General features: G+C 43.0%; 1 protein-coding gene across 1 annotated transcript in view; it reads left to right on the forward strand.

Moving 5' to 3' along the window:
• Positions 1-21,719, forward strand: part of TPH2 (tryptophan hydroxylase 2) — a gene marked incomplete at both ends in the record, with an annotated part of 108,981 nt that overhangs the window by 52,185 nt on the left and 35,077 nt on the right. The window contains one exon of the mRNA XM_080936000.1: positions 17,779-17,905. Coding sequence (XP_080792126.1) covers positions 17,779-17,905 — 127 coding nt within the window. The remainder of the gene's footprint in view (positions 1-17,778; positions 17,906-21,719) is intronic.

Consider the following 21,719-nt stretch of genomic DNA (forward strand, 5'->3'; position numbering starts at 1 on the left):
TCTCCCTCTTCTATTCCTATTATCCTTAGGTTCGGTCTTCTCATTGTGTCTTGTATTTCCTGGACATTTTGGGTTAGGAGCTTTTTGTTTTTTGCATCTTCTCTGGCTGTTTTGTCTATGTTTGCAATGTTGTCTTCTGCCCCCGAGATTCTCTCCTCGATCTCTTGTAATCTGTTGGAAATGCTTGCTTCTGTGACTCCTGATTTCTTTTTTTGGTGTTCTGACTCTAGGGTTATCTCTTTTAGCGCTTTCTTTATTGTGTCAATTTCTGTTTTAATTTCCCTTTTCCATTCCTTTATTTCTTTGGTTCTGTTCTCCTCTCGTTCTTTGAGTTCTTTGTGTGTTTTTCTTGTTTCTTCTTTAAAAGCTTCTGAATCTTTTTGCTTTTCCTCCCTTTCTTATTTAAGTAACTCTATCAGCGTCTTGAGGCATGATTTCAGGTCTGTGTCTTCTTTTTCTGGAGTGTTTGGAATTCCGATGTTTGCTACTATTGGAGAGCTCGGTTCTGGTGTTGCTAGATTGTCTTGGTTTCCTTGGGATATACTCTTTCTCTTTCCTCTTGCCATTTTGTTGTCAGTGATATGTTCTTGCCTTTCCCTTGTATCTGGTCTGTGTCCCTGGTACACTTTTCGTGTGCACTCTGCAGAGATCTCTCTACTCCCAGGCAGCCCAGGTTCCGGGTGGCAGCTGGGCCAGGCTCCGCTCTGCGTCCTGAAGTCGCCTCCGGGTGGAAACAGACGTTCCTAAGATCTGTTCTTGGTCACAGATGCTCAGCCTCTCCGAGCCACCTTTCCGGCTGGCAGGTGGGCCAGGCTCCGCTCTGCGTCCTGAAGTCGTCTTTGGGTGGGAACAGAAGTTCCTAAGATCTGTTCCCGGTCACTGGATCGGGGAGGACAGGGCAGGTCAGGGCAGGGGGTGCCCTTTCCGTGTGCACTCCGCAGAGATCCCTCTGCTCCCCAGCAGCCTAGGTCTCCCACTCACCAGTTGCTCAGCCTGTACGAGCCGCCTTTCCGGCTGGCAGTTGGGCCAGGCTCCACTCTTAGACTGGTTTTCATATAGCCCTGGCTTGTTTTGAATTTCTCATGTAGCCAAAGATGGCTTTGAACTTCCAATCTTCTTGTCCCTCCCCTAAATGCTGAGTAACTTATTGTTTATTTATTTATTCATTTATTTATTTATTTAATTATTCATTTATTCATTCATTCATTTATTCATTTAAGACAGGGTCTCATGTTCATAGGCTCCTGGCCTTTATCTCACCATGTAGATCAGAGTGACCTTGAACTTCTGGTGTCCCTGCCCTCACCTGTCAAGTGCTGGAATTACAGACATTCATTACTTGGCCCAATTTATGCAATGCTAGGGATCAAATACAGGCCTCACATATGCTAATCAAGCAACCAACCAATTGAGTTATATATCCAGTTCCAAATTTTGCATTTTAAAGACTCTGGGTTCTTTGAACTTGGACAGGCAATAAGACTTGAATTAAAAATGCAGTGACTTATTGGCTCGCTTCCTTGGGAACAGTCTTTGCAGCCTGTAGCACTGTAGACAAGTCTGTTGAATCAGTGATTCCTGGCTTTCCATTTGTTTATGCTTAGACTGAAGGTCACTAATACACCAGGAGTGCAAGGATGCTTGCTTTTTATTCCAGCAGTGCCTCAGGCTACGGATCTGTTCCTCAGGGTAGGCTAGTTGCACTCTTTGATCAGCTGTGATCCCAAATAATGCTGTGATTAATGAAGTATCAATATGAACAAATAATTTCCTTTACAAATATATTAATTGGTCAGTTAATTATTTTAGCAAGATTATGCCTCTCACACAGTGAAATGAGAGAGAAGGGTTCAGAGAGTCAGAGGACAGTGACATATGAACATAATTTATATGACACAGCGAGGGTTTTGAAGTCCTCTTTAAGGCTTCCTGGTCTGAATTTTATCTGTGGGCTTCGCCATGTTTTACCTCTGGCCACTCCATCTTTTTTTTTTTTGGACAGACTTTATTGGCAATTTGTGGCTGCTGCTGCTGTGTATGGGGAAATGTCCTGTGTATTTTGAGACATGTAGGGAAATTGGTAGGCACCACCCATTAGTTGTCAAGAGTATTCTTATTGGACACCCTTCCCATTTGCAGAAAACTACGTGGTGCACCCAGAGGGTAACATTCACTTGGGTTAATAAATACTGCAAGAATAAGAGATCTAACTTCTGCCAATGACTGCGCGTCTCTTCCCTTCAGACACCACCTGTAGATGCTTGTCTTCTTAACATAAAGACCTAAAACTAGCATTTCTTCATTTAATTTTGTTAATCTTCATACACACACACACACACACACACACACACACACACACACACACACGAGAGAATCTGATCTTATCAAACCATTAACTAGCTCCTCTAAAATGCTCCGTGGGGGGGGGGTTGGGGGGGAGGAAAAGGGAGAGGAAAAAAGAGAGATGGAGAGAGAGACAGAGACACACACAGAGAGAGACACACACAGAGAGACAGAGAAAGAAAGACAGGGAGACAGAGAAAGAGTCTCAGCCTTCTGTGAAAGGCAAGCAAGGAGGTTCATTCTGCCTGGAGCAACTCTATCGAAATCCATTGGATTCAGCTCAGTTTCAGCCTTTGGAACACTGGCAGTGTTTCCAACACCAATAGAGGCTGTAATGCTAGGGCATCTTGATTAGCAAATTCTTTAATTTTTAAAAAATCCCTATTAGGGAACAACCCATTATGGTGATTTGCTTTACTTTTAGCACGATAGTTTTAGGAGAAAAGGCAGCTATTATGGAGCTGAGGAAAAGGAGCTAAGGAAGTGTGAAGGTTGCCTCTATAATCCCTTAAAGAGAAAGAGATGAGGTAGGGTAAGCAGAAAGAGACCCAGATGTATGTCATAGGGTGTTAAAAATGTGTTTGTTTTAGTCTCTGGGTAACTGTTTTAGTTAGGGCTTCTATTACTGTGATAAACACTATGACCAAAAAGCAAGTTGAGGAGGAAAGGCTTACACTCCCACATCATGGTCCATCACTGAAGGAAGTCAGGGTAGGAACTCAAACAGGGCAGGATCTGGAGGTAGGAGCTGATGCAGAAGCCATGGACGGTGTTGCTTATTGGTTTGTTTCACATGACTTGTTCAGTCTACTTTCTAATAGCACGCAGGACCACCAGCCCAGGAATGGCACTACCAGTGATAGACTGGGCCCTCCTCCTATTGATCACTAATTGACAAAATATTTTAAAGTTTTTGGAGGCATTTCCTCAACTGAGAACCATTCCTCTCTGATTGTGTCAAGTTGAGACACAAAACCAACCAGTACTGTAACTAATTTTAAATATTGTTTTATGTTGAAGGTTAAAAAAGAGATTTGCCTGCCTTACAAACAATTCACCTCAAGCTATATTCAAAATTATACCTGAGCCATGTTAAATATTAAGGTAGAAACTTAGAACAAAGCTTATGATAATGACAATTTCTGCCTTGCATTTTGGTGGAGGTGTCTAAGGGGCTGGTGTGTCAGTATGTGTGTGGGTGTTGTAGTTGCTGGTATATGGCTGTAAAGAGGCACTATGACTAAGGCAACTTATAAGAGGAAGCATTTAATTGGGGGTTGTCTTAAAGTTTCAGAGGTTTAGCTCATAACCATTCTAATGGGGAGCATTGCAGCAGGCAGATATGGTGCTGAAGAAGTAGCTGAGAACTCACATGTTATCCAAAAGTTGGAGACAGACAGTCAGAGAGACAGTCAAATAGTCAAATAGATAGACATAGAGAGACACACCCAGAGAGAGATAGGGGGAGAGACAGAGACAGGGACGGAGAGACTGGGCTTGGCTTGGGCTTTTGATATCTCCAAACCCACCCTCAGTGACACACCCACTTAACAAAATGCCACACCTTCTAATTCTTCCCAGGCAATTTCTCTAACTGGGTGCCAAGTACTCAAACCACCACAGTGAGTGACACTGAAGTAGGTAGGAGCTTCTTCCCCAGGGAAACAACTGTACTAGGAAGTTAGGGAACATCTAGATTTGTCAGTAAAGTCTTGTGGGGATGGGTGGCAGATTTGGGAGTTGATTCAGTTGAGGAAGTTGTTGAAGTTGGAAAGAGAATCTTCCCCCACCCCTGGCCCTCCAAGCATCTTACTTGGGTCTGGTCTCTTACATCAGGTTTCTGGTTCTTGGAGAGACATTTGACTTTTCAGTTGCTCTGTTGGTTCTTCTCCTTTGTGTCTGTTTTAGTTCATTTGCCCCCCCCCCCCCTTTTTTTTAATTTTCCTTGCTAATTCATTCCAGTGGGATTGCAGTCTTGATTCTTTGGAGGTTCCTGTTCTTTAACGTATCCTATGCTAAGTAGATGTTGAATACTGGTAATTTCATTTGCATGTATACATTTACATGTGTATATGATTTGTAATTCTATTAGTTGTCACTGTAGCCAGTGATACTGCAGAAATGAAGAGTTCTTTAATAAGAATTACAGTTAAAACATCCCCTAGACTCATAATCCACGCCTGCATTAGTCACATTTTTGTTCCTGTGGCAACTTATAGAAGAAGGGTATTTTTTTTTTTGTCAATGGCTCTGAAGAGATAAGTCTGTTATGGGTAGTCATGATGGCAAACAGTAGTTATGGTGGCTAAAAATTAATTCTAAGGGCTCATGTCCTTTACCATAGCATGAAGCAGAGAGCTGAAATCCTACCTCAAGTGACATACTATCTCCAACAAGTCTGTACCACCAAAACATCACCAAACAGTGCTACCAACTGGGGACCAAGTGTCCAAATGCCCGAGACTATGGGAGACATTCTTGTTCAAATTGCTATACCACCCTTCTTGAGATGCTGAATAAATTGATTGAGGTCGAGGACACGGAAGCAGTCAGGCGAGGAAGGTTCTACTTTCCAAATTATTGCTACATGTCTCTCTATATTAATAATATAGACTTGTTCTCTTCAATATAGGCTAAGCCTGCCATGGTCCAAATATATGGATGGAGAGAGAGGTGTCTTATGGCTCAATGTCTTGTGCCCCCTAGAATGTAAACATTCTTTACAACAGTGTGAGAATCATAGCCAGAGTCTGACTTCCTAAAGTAATTTCCATTTTTTTTTTTCAGAGAAGGGCAACCAGAATTTAAAATATAAAACACTTTGGCATTGTTAGTTCAAGCCTGTGCCATATGCTTTTCCAGAAGAGGTATAACTTAGTTTGCTTTCTGTTGCTGTGATAAAAAAATGCCCGTCAAACAACTTGGAAAGGGTTCATTTTGTCAAGTGAAGTCAGGGCAGGAACTCAAAGCAGGAACCTGGAGTCAGGAACTGAAGCAGAGGCCATGGAGGAATGTTGCCAGCTTGATCCTCATGGCCTGCTTGCTTTGATTTCTCATACCATCCAGGAGTACAAGCCCAGAGATGGCATTGACCCCAGTGAGCTTGGCCCTGCCACATCAAGAATTCATCAAGAAAATGCCTTGCAGACTTGCTTCTAGGAAATCTGTTGGAGACTTTTTTTTTTTCTCCCAAAACGAGCTTTTTCTTAGACAACTGTAGTTCATGTCAGGTTGACAAAAAAACCAGCCAGGAGGGGAGCCATTGCCGAAGTAGAAGAGAGAAGCACAGATGCACCAGAAATTTCTTTAAAAATGCCTCCATGAAAGCATTAGCAATTACAGATTTTATCTGACGTTTTAGATGCTGTGTTTAGCATATCTGCAGTACGAATGTGCTTGAGACAGCAGAACATATGCTCCTTAGATCAAGGAGCTGGATTTAGTGCTGTGTTGGGATCATAGTTCCTTTGGCACATACACATGGGACATAACTGCAGCCCTGGTGCCATGGCTTGTCAAATCATGCCCTTGGCCATTAGAAATAAGTCACAATGCTATAGATGAGCCCTGCAGGCTTACTGTTATAATACACCCAAGTGCATGCATGTGCAATGCAAACACAGCCTTTCTGGCTCACGGTCGAACAGTTTAGGGGCAATTAATGCTAGTTTTAAATATAACTGTTTTAGAGTCTACAGAAGGTTTTGCTGCAACTAGGTGGTGCTTTTTTTTTTTTTTTTTTTTTTTTTTTTTTTTTTTTTTTTTTTTGTAATCACTGCTGTGTTTCTACTTAACAGAAAGAGTAAAAGGGAATTATCTCAGACCATATTTTTTATTATGTCAAGGGAAGTAAGTGCAGTTTAAGCTTAGCCCTTGCTTATTACAACAGAATTCTCCCAGGGCTGGCAGAGATGTGGTCTTTTTTTCTTTCCTTGGGGCTCAGATGTAAATTGTTGTTTGTTGCACAAGAACAGCGTCGGGTAAGGATGTGGACGTTCACATTTACAAAGGTTGGCCGGTCCTCTCGCTAAGTCTGTAACCAGAGCACAGATACCGGTCTTACCTTTCCTGTCCTTCTCTCCTGGGGACGTTGGGTTCTCACGCTGGTCAAGCATGAACCTGGCCACCATGAGTGTTTTCAGGATAAAGTCTTCCTAAAGACTGGTCTAAGCCTGGTCTCAATGTAAGAGTTATTTAGATGGGACTGTGCTTAAGTTTCCTCTTTCTCAGAGGACACATAAGTAAAGCACCAAGCCTGCCCAGCACTCTGGCTTTCTTTTTGCTATTGTTCCCCTTGCTGTTCAAGGCTGCAGCAGTGACTGAGATGATGGTGTGTTCTCAGAAAGCTTAATACATACATCTGGACTGCCCGTCCTGCCTTTCACCCCACAGCTCACATGCCCACTCTGGTAGCCATCTTCTCCCTCAGGAAAAATTTTGATATACTCAGGGCCAGTGAAGGTGGTAGAGTCTTGAAAAACATTGACATCACTTGTGTCTTAGTGAAGGTTTTACTGCTGTGAACAGACACCATGACCAAGGCAACTTGTGGACAACATTTAATTGGGGCTGGTTTACAGGGTCAGAGGTTCAGCCATTGTCATCAAGGGGGGAGCATGGAAGCATCCAGGCAGGCATGGTGCAGGTGAGCTGAGAGTGCTACATCTTCATCTGAAGGCTGCTAGTGGAAGACTGACTTCTAGGCAGCTAGGATGAGGGTTTTAAAGCCCACACCCACAGTGACACACCTACTCCAACAAGGCCATGCCTCCTAATAGTGCTACTCCCTGGGCCAAGCATATACAAACCATCATACCTAATATTCTTGAATCTTAGTGATTTCAACAGGCACCACCATTACCAATGTCATGGTAGCAATGATACTTTTTCTAGTAATAGCAAACAAGTATAGTTTATGTGTCTACTAACAGTGCTGGGCACTCTAAGTATTTAACATGAAGGAACTCATTGAAAATGAGTTGTTTTGAATTTATGAATGGGAAAATGAGGCAGAGAAATGTTAAATAATTTGCCCATGGTAACATAATTAACAAATAGGGAAGCCAGGATATAAACTGGATCAATGATTATAATAATTTGTGGGTTTAACCACTACTTTTGATAAATAGACACACAAAATCAGAACTTCCATATGTGTTGAAACCGAACAGTTTTCTCAAAATCCTAATTATAAAGTTTATACAAGACTCAAAAATGACTTTTTCCCCCTTTGGTTGTTCTCTGACTACTCTCTGTGCCTATTGGAAAGACTAACTCTGTGCTTTCTGGTCTAGTCTTGTCCCAATTACCAGGCTTGCTGGAAGGTGGCCCTCTCTTTTGATCTTCATAGGGTTGAAGCTGCTCATCCCCTAACCCCCATTTATCATGAGGAGGCAAATCTCCCATGCCACTTGAAAAAAGAAGGGCACAGCACCCCAGGACAGCATGCTGAAGCCATAGGAGACCGAGTGTGCTCTGTCCTCAGGCAGAAGCATGCAGGAATCCATGCCCTGCAATTCATGCCTTACCCTCAGTGCTCAGTGTGACACTGGCAAGCCATTTAACCTCCCTGTGTGCTGTGTGATGAAGCAACGCTTTGATCTTTGGAGAGAAGAAAGCTTGACAGAAATACCAAGTAGGCCCAGTCACCTTCTGCACCTCTTTACGCTCACATGGAGACCGACGCTTCTCATAAAATCCCAGAGTATTCTTAGCAAAAGGGTGATATTCCTGGGCACAGAGTCCCAGGTTTCCAAACATAGTGCCTTGTTTTGTGAAGTGCCTAGAAGCAAACCAGCAGCCCTAAGACTTTTTACAGAGCCCGTTGTCTCAGGGGCGTGAGTACCCTTCATGGTACTAAGGTCCCTTTAAAAGAGTCCTCTACATCGTTTAAAGCCTGTGCAACGAGAAGCGGGGTTTGTGCCTAAATGCCCACTGGAACCTGAGTTTTGCGCTTTGAAGATAGCTGCTCTGGCTTGTGATAACATAGTCCCTCTCCCCCTTTCCTTCCTTTAAAGCTGATTTCCAGCAGCAGCCCCCCCCCCCCCCATAGTCCCTGTTCTACACCCAGGATTGTCTTCTATGTTTGGTGCCCAGGATCCAAAATTAGAGCACTCAGAAGCAACCACACCTGGATGAAAATTCATATTCCTTCAGCTGGCTTGAGTCGGGGAGAATTCATTATGCATCTTCAGGTGTGTAGGATAGTGATGTCTGGGGAGCATTTTTTTTTTTCAGAAATATTTGCATTTTTAAATTGAAAGTTCAGAAGACGAAATTCAAAATGATTGAATTCTAGGGAGAAAAAAGAGGTAATCGCCATCCAAGCCTCTTCATTGTCGTGTGAAGAATGACACCCGTGGGTAGGCTCGTCACAGACACTGCCATTAGAGGAAAGGCAAAGGAAGCTGACATCTCCCCCACACATTCTATCTGTCTGGCATCAGGCCGCCCAATTTGGAGAGGTCTGTGAGACCTTCACCATCTTACAGATGGTGATTCTAAGGTTCAGAGGAGTCAGGTAATTTCCCTAAGGTCATACAACCTGAAAAGAGCAGAGCCATGATTTGGTCCAGAGCCCTAATGTGATTGTGGAGATTAGGAATGGTGCGAGTTTCACTTGGATTCTTCCTGGTGTGGAGCAGTGGCGGCTCTTCAACAGCTGCTGTGTTTAGGTGAGTTGGCCATTTCTCATGTGCCAGGCTCGTCCCAGCACTAGCTACTCAAAAGGCATGTGGTATGACCTCTATGCTGGGTATGCTTACAGATCCTTCATAATAAAAAGTAGAGAGAGGGCAAAACTCACTCAGATATGAAAGCTGAGACATAAACTCAATTTAGTGCAATATGAGTGATAATATTTAACATATGGAAACATGCTTTCAACACATTGTATTTCTACATTGTTTAAAGGTGAAAGGGACTCATAACCTTCATCTCTCTAGATGAAAAAAAAATAGTAGGTTTCTGTTGACCAATATGATAAAATATGCCTCCTGGCAGTTATTAAGTGAAATTAATTAAGGTTATAAATCAAATATCCAGCTGCATTAGCCACATTTCAAATGCTCTGTAGTTATTACGTCAAGTGGCCATTTCATGGCACAGTACAGACAGAGGGACTCTGTCACTGCACAGTGTCCTGTTGAATAGGGATAAGTCATTTGCCTTCGTGGGGGGGGGGGTGGGAAATCGACCTAGGAGATGACTCCAGAAAATATCATAAAAAATTTTTTATTTTAAAATGTTCACCACTGATAGTGGTTTGAGTGATTTTCGCCCTATAGGCTCTTGTTCGAATACTTGGTCCCCAGTTGGTTGGACTATTTGGGCAGGATTTGGAGGTGTGGTCTAGTTAAAGGAGGTGTGTCTTTGGGGCAGGCCTTGAGGTTTCAAAAGCCCATAGAATTCCTAGTTACTGCTCTCCTCCCAAACCCCTCCTCTCTGTCCTGTGTCCTGTGTGCCAGATGTAAGCTTTCAGATGCTGCTACAGCACCGTGCCTGCGTGCCACCATGTCCCCTACTATGGTGACCATGGGACCTCAAGCTCCACAGACTGCATGCTTTCTTTTATAACTTGCCTTTGTCATGGTACTTTGTCATGGCAATACAAAAGTAACTAAGACCAATGACATCTGTTTTAGCGGTAGATCAGGCCCAGGGCCTTGCTCTTGCTGGCACAAAGCGCTACCCTGGGGACAAGCCCCCTAACTCCCAGAGTATCTGCTTTTACAGAGTGTATCTTATTACTGGTTTAATTTTCGTGAAGTGGGAGGGGATTTCAAGTCTCTCTTGCTTTTATGAGGAAGGTGAAATGTTCTAGAAGTAGAGGGGTATTAGTGACAGAGGAAATGTCGCTGTGGCCTCTACTCTGTGTCATTCTGGAAGCTATTTCTTTTGTAGAAAGAGAGTTAATACTTTCGGGTCACGGCCAGTTTTGGATAGCCAACATAAAGGTAACCTTCTCAAGGTGTTTTACCAAAATCATACCTTATTTACTTTTAAACTGTGGCTCCTAATATAGTACCTAGTGTGTATGAAGCACATAACAAACCCTTTAGAGAAAGACAGAGCCAAAGGATGCCTCAGCAGGTAAGGGTACTCATGAATTCATATCTCCAGTGCCTATTTAAAAGTGGGGCATGGCTGTGTATAAACCCAGCCCTGTGAGGGCAGAGAGAGGAGGGTCACTACAGCCTGTGGTAGCCAGCCTAGCTCCTGGTTTGTGAAAGACCAGCCTTAAGGAAATAGGTAGAGAGAGATACTGCAGGGCAACAGATGTTCCCCCAGGCCTCTACACATGTGCACTGACACATGCAGTACTCCACGCATATAACAGACACACACCACAGACAGACAGAGACACAGGTAGACGTGCATAGACACATGCACATACACAGGCACACATACGTACAGCACAGACATAACACACACAACAGACAGACAGATAGACACATATAGAGAGACACATATAGAGACATGTACACACAGAGATACACACAAAACACACATAACACACATACACACGGCACAGACATAACATACACAATGGACAGACAGACAGAGACACACATAGAGACACATACATACATGGAGACACACACACAACACATATACAGACACATATATATATATATATATATATAACATACATGACACACACATGACACACAGACATGACACACATAGTCAGACATGCAGACACACAGGCACATACAGAGACACACACAAATACACACAGGCATACCCAGACACACCTACACAGACAAACACAGACACATACACACCAGAACACATACAGAATACACATACACACAGAGGCACAAACACAGAGATTCATACACAGACACACAGACATACACAGACAGAGACAGACAGAGAGACAGAGACACAGAGAGATCTGTAACATTATTGATAGTCCGAAAAGACTATAGTGAAGAATAAGACTGTTAAAAATCCTTAGGATTCTTAAGGAAGGAAAAGTAAAGATTTCCTCCCAGGCAGCATGTGAGTGTGTGACTTTGCAAAAAGAGGGCCACATTTCTGTTTACATATTCTCTGATGGGCTGCAGGTGAAGTAATTATAAGAGCCGCCAAAAATACTTATGTGGGCTTGATTTTATTTGTCAATTTTTGGAGACAGTCGCATGTAGCCCAAGGGCTGGTCTTGAACTTGCTTTCCAGCAGAAGCTAGTCTTGAGCTTCTCACCTTCCTGTTTCTACGTCCCATGGCCTAGGCTATGCTGTGTACCACCAGGTCTGGCTTATTTATTTTAAATCTGAACTAAGGGAGACTCTGACTGCCTAGCAACCTCCACGGACAGGTTGCCTCAAAACCAAATTAGTTCCCCATTATCATCCTAGTGCAGTAAAAACAAAGCAAATCTGCTCTGCACCCCACACATTTATCCCACATGACCTGCTTTCCCACGAAATGTCCTGTGAAGAAATACTGTATTCTGGATCCCAGCTCACCCTCCTGCTTATTCTCACCAAGGCAGACCCCCCACTTCTCCCTCTTATCCTCTTTCCCTTCGTCTTATGATTTAGTGTGTCTGGCTTCTGTCAAGCCGAACAAACAAAACCCTCGGAGACGTGTTTAAAAGGACCGATGCTATGCGTTGCCTCGGGTTGGGGAACCCGCCTCACACACCTACTCACCGCCTCTCAAGGGCTTTCATTTACGGCAAAAATAAAAAGCAGTCGTTGAACACTGAGCAAGAGGAGTCGGCTTTGGAAACTGATAAGAGGAGAGAAAAAAATGCCAGACTCATCTTGAATTTGAACGTTATAACAACCTGGACCTTTATTTCCCTGCAGCAAAATGATGTCGACTATTTTAGAGTGATTTAAGAATTCCCCGGAGACGCTTTGCCCGGGCCCCTTTGTGGGCCCATCTCAGCGGCTTTAGAATCCTCCTAACTGGGCTTATCAGAGAAGATTCCAATTTAGAGCAGCAAAAGTCTAGTGTCTGATATCAGTACTAGCCTCCCCCCCTTTTTTTCCCCTTTAAGAGACATGATGTTTTACAGTGCTAACAGTTTTGAAAGGTCCTACGTTTGCAGGCAACAGAGCGCTTTTGTGTGAAGGGCTCTGAAAAGCATTATTCAGGAGAAAATGCATCAAAAGGAATTGAAAAAGAAAAAAAAAGAGAGAGAGAGAGAGACGTTTGCTGATGTAGAGATTGGGAGCAGCCCACGCTGGCAGGCGCAATTATGACCAAATAATTGAATCTTTTAAGAGAGATAAGATGAGATAAAGCAATAGTTGTTGTTTCCCGACGGGAGCAGGTTTATTAGATACTAAGGGGTCCAGCTGTGGAGAAGTCAACTTGCAGAGGCGCCTTGGTGTGCTTTACACTCAGGGCCTAGTGAAGTCAGGGTGAGAGGCAACACGGCTTCAGCCCTCTGGACTTTAATTGGCAGGAAAACTTGAGAGGAGCCTGGTGCTCAGGACCCTCAATGGGATAAGAGGTCACACTCTGGAACCTTTCAGACCCCTAAAACCACTAGCATCCTCAGCTCTACCTCCTTCAGAAAGAAACTTCAGGGAATGGAACCTTTCATAGCTAACAGGTTTTTTAAAGAATTGCTTCAGATCTGTTTATTTCATGCACCGGAGTGTTTCTGTTTACAAGTATAAAAGTGTACAACATGCCTATCTGATGCTCACAGAGGCCAGAGAGGATATTGGTACCCTGGAATTGGACTTTAGATGGCTGGGAGCTACCATGTGGATGCTGGGAATTGAAGCCAGATCCTCTGCAAGAACCACAAATGCTGTTAACTGCTGAGCCAGTTCCTTAGCATCCAGTGAACTGTTTTATTTTAAACCAGCAATGCTGATCGTCTTTCTTTGCTCATTGGTTAAATTCTTTGCTCATTTGCTCATTGGATGCCTCCTTCTTTGTCGCTAAGTCTCTTTGTCAAAGACAATGGGAGACAGAATGATACAATGTTTAGCTTAATGTTCCACTAGCCTCAAAGGATAACAACCTTGTTCTTGATCTTGAAATATGGGACCTCTTAGCCTTGGCCCGTGAGAAGTAAGGTTCCTGTGACTTCTGCATCCCTATTTTCATTGGGAATATTTCTCAGGGTTCTTGCATGGGGATGATGCTGAGAGAAGAGCAGAAAGTAGTGAAATCAGGCACAATCATTTCTCCTCGTAACAGAGCAGAGGGCATCCCTAACGGTCTGTTAAGGGTTCCGTTAGACATCTTGCTTCGGGCTTTCATCCTTAATAGAACAATGTAGCTCACTCCGTTATACTGTATAACTCGCTTCTTCCAAATCTATCCTTTCTTTCAGCCTATATACAGTTTGCTTACCTTGTCATTGTAACGAGCTTAGAGGTTTTGAAGTTTCTGTAGTGTGTTACTGTCTTCTGATAATGGCACCTTAATTTAAAATCCCGGTCACAGGTCTTTTTTTAGCCAAGGGGAATTGATTCCTTACCGCCGTTTGTCAGCCTCTGTGTGCTTTCTTTCTTTTTTCCTCTGCAGCTGCAGACCTTTACTTTAAAGCAAATTTTTTGGACTCTCTTCTTACCTAGGTACACGGGAAATTGCCCTTCTATGTCAGGCCTTTCAGTTTACATTAAATACTAAAATAAGCTTTCAGTTTTTTTTGAAGTTACCCCAAAAGATCAACCCATATATTGTAGCTATGACTGACTCTGTTATACTGATTACAAGATTGTAAGCGTGACCACACACTGCTACGTGATGCATCTAACATCTCACCTCTTCAGAATTCCCTGGAATCCTTACTTGCCTCTTTGTTCCCTTGGTTTACTAATACTGGGCTAATACCAGTCTTAGTATTTTTTCCAGGACAAGATATCTGGTCTGCTGCGGCGTTATTGTCGACTTCTTTCTTCTAGGATCAGGAGGGTGTTTTAGTATTGACATCAAAGGCTAATGTGGGAGTACCCAGAGTTTTCCATGGCAGGACACTTGACCTCAGTCTCAGCATTGATGTAGACTCTTGGACTGAGATCAAAGACTCCACTCCCAGGATGGAAGTGTTGGACATGTGCCCAAATTGAGTGCAAGTGGAAGAGTAATTAGTTACCTGTTATTCACGCTCAGCTTTTCATCCTTCTTCAGGGTCATGGTGCAACTTTAGAGGAAATCAGCTTAGCATCCGCACATCATACAAGCACCTTCAACCGCAGTTTGTTTGTGAGCCTAGCTTTTAACATCTGAGTCATCTCTCCAGCTCAGCCACTGGTTAGTTGTTTTGTAAGCCTGCTGGGAGACAGCCAGTGCCATTAGCGGTGAGAATGGGTCTCGGCTCGGGCTAGGTCTCATTTTCACCTGGGGAGCTTTAAAAAGTGATTTTCTGGTCAATCCCAGGAAGCCTGATTGAACTGGTCATAACTTGGTACTTTTTAAAAGGCCCCTCAAGTGCTTTGGAAGCATGAGGCCAGGGAATGGCAGAAAAAGACTCGGGCGCGCTATCTATGACTTTCTTATGCTAGTCATGTGGGTTATGCTCTCTGTCCTTGTGCTAAGCATGGCCTTCGTCCTCACTGCTGCCGTATCTGTAAAACTCAAACAGCAGAGAGCAGAAAGAACACAGCTTTAAGAGAGAACTTCCAGCCCCGTCTTTCTTTCACCTAAAGTATGACAACCAGGAAGATTAAGTTTCCTCGTTGATCCAAAGGATATTATGAAGCTTCTTTGCAAGGGAAGGTTACATCACTAACATGATACAAAACCTTAAGCGATATTTCTGATTCATAAAGCTTCAGTATACTGTCCTATGTGCACCCACGCATCTGTGCGTGTGCGTGCATGTGCATGAGTGAGCGTGTGTGCACATGTGCATGTGTGTGAAGGTCAGAGGTTGACATAGGGTCACTACTCCCCATCACTGTTGTGGCAAGCTTATCTCCATCTCCTAACTCTGGGGTTATAGATGCCAGGCTTTTGACTTGGATGATGGGGATCCAAACTCAAGTCCTTTTGCAAGGGCCTTAAGCACCGACTGGCATCCTCAACCTCCCGTTTATTCTTTCTTACCACATCCTGGCAGAGCTTCAAAGATTGGGGCAGAGCAGGAACGAAGAGAAAACAGACCCACAGACACACTAAAGCCGGAGAGGCTGCTGCAGTACCATGAAAGCTGAGTGTGTTTATTCCATTCAGCTGACAGGGAGGTGGGGTCATTACATCTTACTCAACAAAGGGGCGGGGTTATCACATGCCTATCAACAGTCAACCTGGTCGGTCTGTAAAGTGTTTGACAAGGTTGGTCATGTAGCTTGAATTGTTAGAACAAGGTTATTTGTTTGAGTGACTGCCTGTTTGATGTGAGTATCAAAATCATAACATTTGCTGTCAGTCACTATTTGGTCATCCAACTTTATCTTTGCCATAAGGATGGTAGCACCAGACTTTGGTTATACAGCACTTACGAAGTAATACATTTCAGAGAAGCTCGGGTGAGTTCAGAAACATCTTTCAGTTACTGTGTAATCTTTTAGGACTTAAAAAAAGTTTTGGTCATGAGCATAAATCTTTCTACATCTGGATCCATGCTCAGAGAATTATGGGAAAATTAATTTCAGTGTAGCCTGGTAGCAAGAAACAGTTTATTATTCACGACAACAACTTTAGGAAGTCCACGGCCTTAGACACATACCCATCCCTTGCCCACTTATCCAGTTCCAAATGGAAGCTTAAGCAAATAAACGAAGGCAGGCTTTTGTTATCTCCAGGGTCTTGTACAGGTCAGAGAACTGGGAGAATGTTCCGAAGGCACTTCTCAAAGGAGGAGCGCATGTCCCAGCCGATCAGCTGTCCGAGGAAACGGCTTTGTTGACAACAGGTGATTCTCTGGTGTTTCTCAGAGCCACGTGAAGCCTAACAAGGACTCTGTGCAGATTCAGGATGAGCACAAGGTTTTCGAAATCGTGAGAAGCTGAACTGAAATTTTGGCTTTATTGCTATTACTAAAAGGCAGAAAATTTAGTTAAAAAACTGTAATATGTTCAATTGAAAGCAACATGCTCGAATGCGCGCGCGCGCGCGCGCGCACACACACACACACACACACACACACACACACAGTTGGCTTTTATTTGTGATCCCTGAATTGGGCTTTAAAACCACAATAAGTCAAGGCTGCAAGGTGGTCATAGAATGATTATGGGCACAAAATGGAAGTGACCCACAGGGACAGCTTAATTGATGATAGCGGGCGATTGTCTTATTTGAATCAGCTAGCTACCTGTGATTGAACTTGAGCTGCCGGAATCGGCTCTGACTCAGCTATTTGTTATAAACCGTTACTCCCAAATTAGGCTTTCAGTTACTCTGTACCAAGTTTGGCTGCAGTTTGTTACACAGAGACTCAATTTCAAAGGCGTCCTCAGGCCCAAATTTAATTTAGTTTATTACTACTTATGCCTAAAATCAGCAAGCATTCTCTCTTAAAGGGCCAGAGAGCAATTATTTTAGAATTTGCAGAACTGTGATCCCAGCAACAGCTATTGGACTCTGCAGTTCCTGACAACAAGGACTGTAGACAGTCTGTCTATAAGTGGGCGTGGCTGTGTTTAAGAGGGCGTGGCTATGTTTAAGTGGGCGTGGCTATGTTTCAGTCAGACTTTGTTTATAATATAGACAAATTGCCAGAGAATTGGTGGTTTGCCCATCCGCGCTGCAGGATCTCACACCAAGAAGTTCCGGTTGCTAAGGCTGTCCGGAGGATAACTATGTAACACAGACACTATGTGCTCAGGATGGAGTAACACTCAAAAACAAGCAGCTTCCCAAGGTCATGCCTGTTGGGGAAGCTTTCTTCCGGAGGAAGCACATCAGGGAAGATTTCAAGTTCCAGGCCTCTCTCGGCTGATGGGCAGGACCACGTCTCCCAAAAGTAACGGCTTTTATTCTGCTTTATTAAAAGTACTGTCTTCCAGTCTGACGAAATGTCTCAGTTGGCAAAGTGTTTGTCTCTTAACATGAGGACCTAAATTTGAGCTCAGAACCCATGTTTAAGAAAGTCAGGTTACTGTGGTGAAGACACAGCAGGGGCTCACTGGCTGGGCAGGCCAGTCTATGAGGTGAGTTTCAGACCAATGAAAGACCCTGTCTCAAAAAACAGGAAAAAGAAAAATGGCGCGGAGCGCCAGAGGTCGCCCCTGGCCTTCATAGGCACGTGACCACACGTCCTCTCATATGTGCTGTCTCTCACACAGGATTTTATACCTTACCCGAAATAACATCTCATCCAGCCTAACCTCTCATTAATCATATGATACATCTGCATTTCAGGTATGATTAGTGGTAATTATAAAATAACATATTATATAATAAATTATATATAATAAGATTATATGTAGGGTCTTCAGTCTTGTTCAACAGGTGATACTTTGAAACTTGTTGTGTAACATGTGTTTGTGATTGTTTTTGTTTCCTCACAGAGACACGTGCCATGAACTCTTGGGACACGTGCCACTGCTTGCGGATCCCAAGTTTGCTCAGTTTTCACAAGAAATAGGCTTAGCGTCTCTGGGAGCCTCAGATGAAGACGTTCAGAAACTAGCCACAGTGAGTTACTTTTCAACTTAAAAAAACTGTTCAGTGCCTAATTGTATGATGAAATAAAGCTCATGGCCTTTGACCATGACTCCTAGACTAATGTTCTGGGGAGAGCATGGTTTTACCCTAACTTTGCTCTTGTTTTGCAAAATGATAATGAACTCTAGGTTTATTAGCTACCAGAATATGTATTTTAGTCTTCCTGTTTAGTTGGATGGATGGCTATAAAGGGGTAGTCAATATTTTAGGGTTGGAGCCTTGTAATCACTGTCAAAATTAGCTCGGCTACCGTGGAGCAAAAAAGCAGCCGTAGAGAATACACAAGTGAGTGAACATGGGTATATTCCACTAAAACTTCATTCTCCAAAAGCAGGGGTGGGTTAGATTTGGTCTATAGGCTGTAGTTTATCGAATCTGGTGGAAGTATTGTCATAGAGAAAGGTGTACATTGGCAGAGGAGTAGGGATTGCAGCTAGCACTATTTCTTTGACAAGTTGATGTGGTTATCATCAGACATGAGGTAAGGACAGTGGTAAGAATCTGAGCTTAACAGTTCTTCTAAGTAGAAACAACAACAACAAAAAGATGGACCAGATGTTAGTTATGATACCAGGAACATTCTTCCCCAGACAAATGATGGAGGAGGAAAAGCAGGGTTGGATGTTGTGTTTAAGATGTTAAAGGATCACATCTAGAAAGCTTTTGCCACCTGCTTCTTCCTTATTTCAGAGTCTAGGACTACAAAGACGTTTAGAAGCTCACCGATCTGCCAGGCTAGGAAGCTTAAATGAGTATAGCCTCCTGGTAAAGAAAGGAGGTCTTAAACCGAATGTGTTTGCTGCAGTTATATATCGAAACATGACTCTTTACTCCCAACAAGAAAATTTTTCTTTCAGTGCTAGGAGATGGCTCAGTGGGCAACGTACTCAGGATGCAAGCATGAGGACCTGGGTTCTAATCCCCTGCACCTAGCTATCAGCTAGGTATGGTGGCATGTGCCTGTAATCGCAGTATTGTGGTGGTGGTGGTGGAAGACAGAAAGATTCCTGGGTCTTTCTGGACAGGGAGTCTAACCAGTCAGTGAGCTCTAGGTTCTGGGAGAGATGTTTAAAAGAATAAGGTAGAGGGGGAGAGAGGAAGATGCCTAATATTGACCTCTGACTTCCAAGCAGGTACATTTACCCATGCATATTCATACACTATATGTACACAGATAAAAAGTAAAACTACATTTCCTTGTGTGTGTGTATGTGTGTGTGTGTACGTGCACACTAGAAGATCTTCACCCTAGTTTCTTGGAAGTCAGTTTTCTCTTTTTTTTTTTTAAACTGAACAACTTTATTTTAAAAAACAAAGATAAATGTACAGATTTTAAGCATTTATGCATAAAAGTATGTGAATACATTTTTGTCAGTACTTGTTTTTTTTTTAAAGGTTTGATAGTATGCATTAAAATCTTACTAGTTACAATGAGCATAAAGTACATGTAAAACAGGATGTAACCTGGAAATAGTCAAAGTTTTCTTGGTGTGTAAAGATTAAGCATAATGGGTTTTCTTTTTCTTTTTTTTTTTAACTGTTTTTCTTGAACTTCATATAGTCTGTGAGTTGTTTCTGGGGTGTTCAGAGCTTTCTGGGGTTAGTATCCAATTATCAGTGACTGCATATTATGTCTGTTCTTTTGTGACTGGGTTATCTCACTCAGGATGATATTCTCTAGATGCATCCATTTTCTTAAGAATTTCATAAAGTCATTGTTTCTGATAGCTGAGTAGTACTCCATTGTGTAAATGTACCACAATTTTTGTATCCATTCATCTACTGAAGGACATCTGGGTTCTTTCCAGCTTCTGGCTATTATAAATAGGGCTGCTATGAACATGTGGTGCATGTGCCCTTGTTGTATGGTAGAGCTTCTCTGGGGTAGATGCCCAGAAGTGGAATAACTGGGTCTTCAGGTAGTACTAAATCCAATTTTCTGAGGAATCGCCAGACTGATTTCCAGAGTGGTTGTACCAGTTTATAACCCCACCAGCAGTGGAGAAGTGTTCCTCTTTCTCTGAATCCTCACCAGCATCTGCTGTCATCTGAATTTTTGATCTTAGCCATTCTGGTTGGTGTGAGGTGGAATCTCAAGGTTGTTTTGATTTGCATTTCCCTGATGGCTAATGATGTTGAGCAGGAAGTCAGTTTTCTACTAGCAACCTTCAGATGAAGACGTAGAACTCTCAGTTCCTCATGCACAAAGGCTGTCTAGATGCTGCCATGCTCCTACCTTGATGATCATGGACTGAACCTCAGAACATGTAAGCCAGCTCCAAGTAAATTTTGTCTTTATAAAAGTTGCTTTGGTCATGGTGTCTATTCACAGCACTAAGTAAGACAAGTCTCAAGTGTTGTTCTTCAGGAATTGCCCATCTTTTTTGAAACAGGATCTCTCACTGGTCAACCCAACCCAACCCAACCCAACCCCCAAACATATGTTTGAGACTAGGATTTTGAGGGCAGAACCTAAAAAAGACAGTATTCGCTAACTGCAAAATAATGATTGGCAAGTGAGGGAGGACCAAATGTCCACTGAGAAGGGCAGCTGGCTTGCAGTCCTGCAGTGATTTTGACTGACAGAAAGCTGAGTGTAAGCTTATGCGAAACATTCTGAGTCTCTGTCAGTATAGTTGAAATGTACTTGTGTACATGCGTGAGTGTGTGCATGTATGAGTGCGTGTGTGCCTGTGCATGTCTGTGTGTGTTTAGTGACCCTGCTTGATTTACTCACTTTTATTGATATTACCCAACCTCCCATTCCCAATCCCTCCGACTTTCGGAGGCTTCCCAGCCTAACAGTTTCAGTTCCTTTCCATTCTGTTAATTGTTTGTTCACCTTGAAGCGTGGCACAGCAAAGAAGTATCTGGAAAGAATTTTCTGTATGGTGAGGAAAATGAGAAGGGCACTCATACTGTAGTAAAGCTGGTGACTTTCGTGAAACAGGAATTCAATTGCTGTGGGCATCTGAGAGCCATTACCCATCTCTCTGTTAAAAACAAGAGAGGTGGGAAAGTCCTGGAAGACAGTACAGGTTCTGACCAGACCATTTCAAAGTACAGGCTGAATAAATAGCCCGCTGGATACCATGCATGTTAATGGCTTCCAAACCCCATACTAAGTGACTCACTTATAAAGAGTGAGAGTTTACGCTTTCAAGTCCCACTGGCAGTGAAGTTCAGTGGCTGGAGAGAGTTGTGGCTGGCTAGGCCTCATGAGAAGTGGAGCTATTACTAGTCCATTTAACCAACTCATTTGCATCAAGAGCCCTGAAGAAGTAGTAGGTGAAAAGGAGAGATGAGCTGTACCAAAGGAGAAAAATCCACAGAGAGGACAGATGGAAAACTACATCCATTGCTATTTATGTATGACCGTGAGACAGGCTGCATTACTCCTATACTCTGGGTGAGATTTATATTATTAATGCTTCTGTTTATACAGTGCCTGCTTTTCCTTGTTTATGGTGAATTTAAGCACATATAAAAAAAGAATTATGACTCATGAAAGAAGACACTTAATAACTTTCTGGAATGCACTGTCAACAGATCTAAGGAGAAAAACAACATCCACTCAGACTAATTGGCATCGCTAAGCTTGGTTTTGTCTAAGGCTGCTTTTGGACATCTGGGACTGGTTTCCAGAGGGTCCAGACTGCATTGCCTGTAGACACTCTATCCCCTTGCTATATTTCTGCCTGATATTTATTTTGACGTGTTAATAATGTTCAGTTTTGAGAATGAAGCTATCTCAGCTGCTTCTCTGTGGGCAATGGTTTTTATG

The sequence above is a fragment of the Micromys minutus genome (assembly GCF_963924665.1).
Source record: "Micromys minutus genome assembly, chromosome: 22".
NCBI lineage: Eukaryota > Metazoa > Chordata > Mammalia > Rodentia > Muridae > Micromys > Micromys minutus.